Source organism: Leguminivora glycinivorella, chromosome 14 (assembly GCF_023078275.1).
Source record: "Leguminivora glycinivorella isolate SPB_JAAS2020 chromosome 14, LegGlyc_1.1, whole genome shotgun sequence".
Lineage (NCBI taxonomy): Eukaryota > Metazoa > Arthropoda > Insecta > Lepidoptera > Tortricidae > Leguminivora > Leguminivora glycinivorella.
The window spans coordinates 549968-556266 of NC_062984.1; the positions used below are offsets into that span (position 1 = coordinate 549968).

At 40.4% G+C, this 6299-nt stretch overlaps 1 protein-coding gene across 1 annotated transcript; it reads right to left on the reverse strand.

Annotated features, from left to right (window-relative positions):
* Positions 1–228: 228 nt before the first annotated feature.
* LOC125233493 lies at positions 229–4216 on the reverse strand. The gene is made up of 3 exons (XM_048139531.1): positions 3801–4216; positions 2408–3275; positions 229–611 (listed from the first exon to the last, which is right to left on the reverse strand). The coding sequence occupies exons 1-2, from the start codon at positions 4015–4017 to the stop codon at positions 2422–2424; spliced, it is 1071 nt and encodes a 356-aa protein (XP_047995488.1). The 5' UTR covers positions 4018–4216; the 3' UTR covers positions 229–611; positions 2408–2421.
* Positions 4217–6299: the final 2083 nt, after the last annotated feature.

A 6299-nucleotide genomic window follows, 5' to 3' on the forward strand; every position in this document is an offset into this window, starting at 1 on the left:
CTGCCAATCGAAGAAGTTTTAATCTTATCTGAGATCTTAATCACAAATTTCTCACTCTCATATTTTTGTATATTAGACACTCGAATCAAAGAGAGAGTCTGCACACGGTGCGCAGTGGTCAAAGCTAGTAATGTAGCTAACTTTTTAGATAACAAATCAAACGGCAAGCTTTCGTTCGGATATTGATCACTTAGAAAATCTAAAACTACAGCAGGATTCCAAGTAGAATTGTACCTCGGAAGGGGAGTTCTCAATTTATACACCCCCTTCATGAATCGTTTTATCTTTAAATCGTTCATAATTTCAGAACCTACTATAAGACTTATTGCTGATTTTGCTGAATTAATGGAACCGTATTTATTATCTTGATTATAAAGGTTCACTAAAAACCCCATTACATCCCTAACTGATGCATCATAAATATTGATGTTAATTTCTTGGCAATAATAAAACCATTTTTTAATACATGGTTCATACTGACTAATAGTATTGTCCGTAAGCGAGGCCAGCATCACGTCCACGGCTTCCAGCGGAGCGCCCTGCTTCAGGAACGCCGTCCGGATAAGACAGCGGCCACCAGGGTAAGGTTCCGCTGAAGCTTGTGTTCGGCCCTGTAAGGCGAATGCAATAAATTAGCTTCTGGAGGAAATACCAAGCTATTTGAAATTTGTAGTTTCTTGAAAAGTGGAAACCAAGGTTGTGTGGGCCATAAAAGTACAACCACAATACCCTCCGCTTTATTATTTACGATTTTCTGAAGTACTTTGAGTATCATAGAAAATGGAGGAAAAGCATAGAAGAAGAAATTATTCCAAGGTAATGTAAAAGCATCAACTTTGAATGCTTCTGGGTCTCTATGCCATGATACAAATTTCACACATTTTTTATTCAGACGACTTGCGAATAAATCAATTTCTGGTCGTCTAAATGTCTCACAAATCAGGTTATAGGCCTCATCAGCGAGCTCCCACTCAACATCTGCATGAACTCTGCGAGATTCGGCATCAGCAATCAAATTCTCAGTGGTACTTATGTAAGATGCAAATATATATATGTGTCTTTCCTCGCACCACTGCCAAATCCTACGGCTTAGTGCATTTAGATGCGGAAATTGAATGCCGCCGAATCGGTTTATGTATGCAATGGCCGTAGTATTATCAATACGCAAAAGGATCTCGCAATCCGTGAATTTACTGGCAAATATTTTTAAACCAAAAAATGCAGCTGTCAGTTCCAAAAAATTAATATGCTCATTTAACTCTTCTTTTGACCACTGGCCACTCGCTGTCTGATCCAAGCAACTAATACCCCAGCCCGTACGAGATGCGTCTGAAAAAATCTCTAGCCGATAATCGCCTGACCGTATTGGATTGTTACACTTATCAATATTACGTAACCACCAATTAAAATCGCTACTGAGATAATTCGGTATTGACATGAATTGATTATAATCATCATTATCTTTTAGGCAAAGGTATTTTTGTCGTTCGAACATTTTTGTATAAACCCACCCGTATTGAACGGCTGGGCATACAGATACTAGCAAACCAACTAAATGAGCAAAATCCCGAACTTTGCATCTTTTCATGTTTGAGAACCGAATTAACTCATGCTTTATTTTAATTTTTTTATCTTTCGGAATACTAATTGTTAGGGCCTTAGAGTCAAATTCAAAACCTAGGAAAGTAATGGTTCGACTAGGTATACCGTTACTCTTTTCTAAGTTTATTACAAAGCCCAGCGATTCTAATAAGTCTTTGGTTTGTTTGAAATTTTGGTTGCATTCGTAAGGACTGGAACCGAAAAGACATATGTCGTCTAAGTAAATAACAGAAAATAACCCCTGTTTCCGCAAATATTCCACAACCGGTCGCATAAGTTTTGTGAATACATATGGCGCTAAATTTAAGCCAAAACAGAGTACTTGAAATTCATATAAACGTCCTAACCATTGAAATCGCAAGTATTTTCTGTAGTCTTCATGAATACTTATTGAAAAATAAGCATTCTGAAGATCCAGCTTACACATATAAGCATCTTTAGATAACAGACGCGTCAAAGTCCTGTAATCTTCAATTTTGAAGTGTGGAGTAGGAATAAACTTGTTTAATTGCTTTAAATTAAGGATAAATCTATTTTGGCCATTACTTTTCTTAATTAGAAAAATGTTTGATAAGAATTGGCCCTCACGCGGTTCACACTCGCAAATAGCACCTATATTTATGAGTTTAGTAATTTCATTACTCATTTCTAACTTATGCTGAGCGGATTGTGGTTTATTCACTGGTATTTGTGATTGCACGATGTCAGTGTCGACCGGCAAGCGCAAACCTCTGACCCAAGATAAAACCACCGGATCATTAGTTATGCGTTGCCAATTATGGTAGCAAAATCGCAATTGACCCACCTGTGACTCGCTGCTTAGCGGCGACTGGTGGCCGGCCTGCTGCTGCGCGGCCGCGGCTCGCGGCGCGCGCTGCGCGGCGTCGCCGTCGCTGCCGGCTGCCTGCGCCCACCAGCCGTCGAGCTCGTCCGCGCGTACGCGCGCCGAGGCGCCGGCGGTGGCGGGCCCCGCCAGTTTAAAGCCCTCGAAGGTCCAGCCTCAGCCGGTCTGCTTCTAGGTTGAGGCTTCGGTTTCGTTGAGGCAGGTCTCATCTCCGCGCCCGTCTTCGTTATCGCCTTCATAGATTTCAGTTTCTCTGAAAGATCCGTACCAAAGAGGAATTTGTCTCGTTTCAGGTCCTTTATATTTTCTTTGACGTCTTTGCTAAGACAAGCTTGTAAAAAGTTCCTTCTAGCTAAACTCTCTTCATAATGTACATGGCATAACAAGCGGCCCGTGTCGCTGAGTAACTTTAAACTTCCTTTGTTTTCTGCGGTGTCAGAAGAATTTTCTAAATTCGATGACATTAAGTCGGCTATACATGTCAAGACGCAAGCCATACTTCTCTGTTTTTCTGATAAGATAACATCTCTCTTCAGCGCATTTTCGTTGACCGCTGCTTTAATTTCAGGGTTCAATATAGGACTCTGCAGCAATGTCAGATTCTCAGGGATATCGTGACATGAAATAATTTCCTTTTTGACATCGTCCTTTAAACCATTTATCAGTATATCGGACCATCGGCTGGCAATATCCTTGTGAACAGCCTTGCTAAACACCTCTTCCTTAGCAGGTTCGTCCCCTAGAATATTCAAAATACTGGGATCTAATTCTGGCGTAATTTCCAGCTGAGGGTCAATGACTGGAGATGGTTGGTTTTCCTCTTGGGGTCCTGAAAAAAGCCGACACACAATGTCTAAGTAAAATAACTCACATGCGCAAGTCTAAAAACAGCCTTTCAAACTCATTCATGACTGACTTGGTACTATGTAAGTCGATTTTGTAATCTGGATACCTTAGGGTAAACATGTGATATCATCAGTAGCTGTCTCACGGACTAGCGGCTGTGTATCGATGTGGCAAACCTATATACAACGAAACAACCTTACAGATCGATCTGGAGTATATTTTAGGTTAGTATGTAGCCTTACAGACCCAACTTTTAGCCACTAATGTTTACAAGTAGAACCAAAAAATACGTTGCATGATCCATCAATCCATCATACGTAACAGCATTGTACAAAAAGTACGCACGCAGTGAACAATAAGTAGGTAGGTATCTAATCTACGACATGATTCCACAGGTTTCCCGGCCGGCCGCTAGGGGGCGCGAGCGCGCGCGACCTCCAGGTCAACCTTACATGCGTTAATGCACGTACCTACAAAATCACGAGTAACATAAAGAACAAAGTAGTACCTTCGGTTCGCGGAACCTCCTGCTCGGAAACATGATGGTCCGCCAGCTCGTTTACCAATTCCTCGTCGTACTGGATAGCATCCGATGACTCCGAACTCCACTCCGAATCCGACGACTCCTCTCGGCGTTCCCGCCGAATTTTTTCCATTTTGTGCTCCAACTTTCTTATTTTCCGTGCATAATATTCTTCATCACCACTAAATCTACGTTTTCCCATGATGACACACGCGAATTATAGCCAAATAATCGAATTAAAACACTTAGCACGGAAGAAACGTATACGATGGCGGCGACACAAAACGTGTATGAGATTATGAAGTACCCGCCACAGGGTATAAATAAAAATTGTTATTTTTTTAATAGTTGCTCTAAAATGGTGTACGATGGCAGCACTATCTTCGTGCTACTACATGTAAACTCAGTGTAATCTCGAAAGGCGAATTACTGAGTTTAATATGTATCAAAAACATTGATAACTATTAGGTTTGCTAATTCCAGAAAAGTTTTTTTTCGCTCCACCCTAATATGCATACAATCACGCCTGTCTAAATATAAATATACTGACTGACATATCAAAGTACAGCCGTTACCGCCCGGTCCTATAGATTCCTTTGGCACGTAGGTTCCTTATACGGTGTAGAGGAGCACTACGAAATTGTTTTTCAAAATTCACATCCTAAGGGTGAAATCGAGGTCCAAAGTTCAACGTTTAAATCAGATTACTTTTAGTATGCGGGCAAAGTCGCGGTAAATAGCTAGTATCCTCTAAAGGGGTTAGCAGAACACAATGGCACTACTCCAGTTTCAGTGGCACTCTCGGCAATCACTATCACTACATAGTATAAAACAAAGTCGCTTTCTCTGTCTCTATGTCCCTATGTATGCTTAAATCTTTAAAACTTCGCAACGGATTTTGATGCGGTTTTTTTAATAGATAGAGTGATTCTAGAGGAAGGTTTACATGTACCCGTGCGAAACCTTTTGTACTTTTAGTTTTTCTATTACGCGATAAAGTTAAAATAGATAAACAAGTAAACCTTAAAACTATTTTTTTAATATTCCAAAATTGTAAGAGAGCTGGTTGTAAACTTGGCGCAACTGGATCGAGCGAAATTATGTAAGGTGACTTTGAGTTAGCTTAGCTTGAATACTCGGTCCCGTAGCTGAGGTGGTCTGTCTGTACGTCTGCAGGTACCTTTAGAGTGGGTATTGTTCGTTAATATTGTTTGAGGTTGAAGTGGTTCCATTTTGTGGTTTTGATGTTACTTATTACGACTTTAAAAAAATTATAAATAGACTAGGCACAGACTAGTCAAAGGTGGCCTATGATGGAGTGAGCTCGCCCAGAAGATGCATGTTAGGGTTTATGAGCTCGGAAATATAGCTTCTGACAAGGAATTCCGCTCCGCGCTCAGTGCGCATAAGAAAAGAAGAAGCAAAGCGCTTCGTGCAAATTCGGGGAATACCTAATACCAAGCAAGGATGGAAACCGGCCGTGTGTCTAAGACTCCGATGGTAGAATGGGGACGGTGGAATAAAGTGGTGTAGCATTTATCTTTATGTTTATTTCAATCATACTAGCTATTTACTTGTTAAAGACAGGCTGTTTTGTGTTTTAGTTATTCAGCGCTTTTATAGTTATTTGTTATACAAGGAGGCAAAGTTGTTTTTTAACACACGAGAAGTAAAATACATTTGCACCCGAGTGTAACACACAACTTTTCCCCTCACTATAGCGAGGAAACTACAACGCAAAAAATGCGTCTATCACTGCTTCCAGTAGTTCCACAGGTGGTAAATAATCTTTATTACTAGATTCACCTACTTTTATCAATTTTAAAGCAGTTAATTTGACTTTATTCAAGGTCAAATTACTTTACCCACTAGTGGATAAAATGCGTTTTTACCCGCTGGTATTAAAGGACAAAACACATGTTTCCGAGCTAGTGAGGGGAAAAAAATATTTTTACGGGTATCATAGTGTTAAAGTTTTAATAACGCCGTCAGTTACCATTACTGTCTTATGTTGTCTTTAAGAACAAACTACGGGTGGCAACTCTATTCTGTTTCGTCCACAGGAAAGACGGACCGCATATATATTTACCCTTCCTTAAAATAATAAACCCACTTAGCCAGCAGGAGACTAACAAACTAAATTTCATTAACTCTAGATCCCACTGGACGGACGGGGTGGATGATGCCAAGTTCTCGTTTAAAAACATAAGGAGGCTTACCGAGTTATAAACAAACTATGCATACTTAATACAGACCACACAATAGTCAATTGTATAAGTCCGTAACTGAGAGATTCACTTTTTTGACTTTCGTTTTTTTACAGTGTATCGAACGTAACTGTCTGGTACTGTGGGATATGGGGTAAATTGTGGCGTAGGCGAGAGGCTGGCAACCTGTCACTGCAATGTTCACAGTTTCGTTTTCTTTCAACCCCTTATTTGCCAAGAGTGGCACTGTAACTTTAGCAGTTTCATGTGCTCTGCC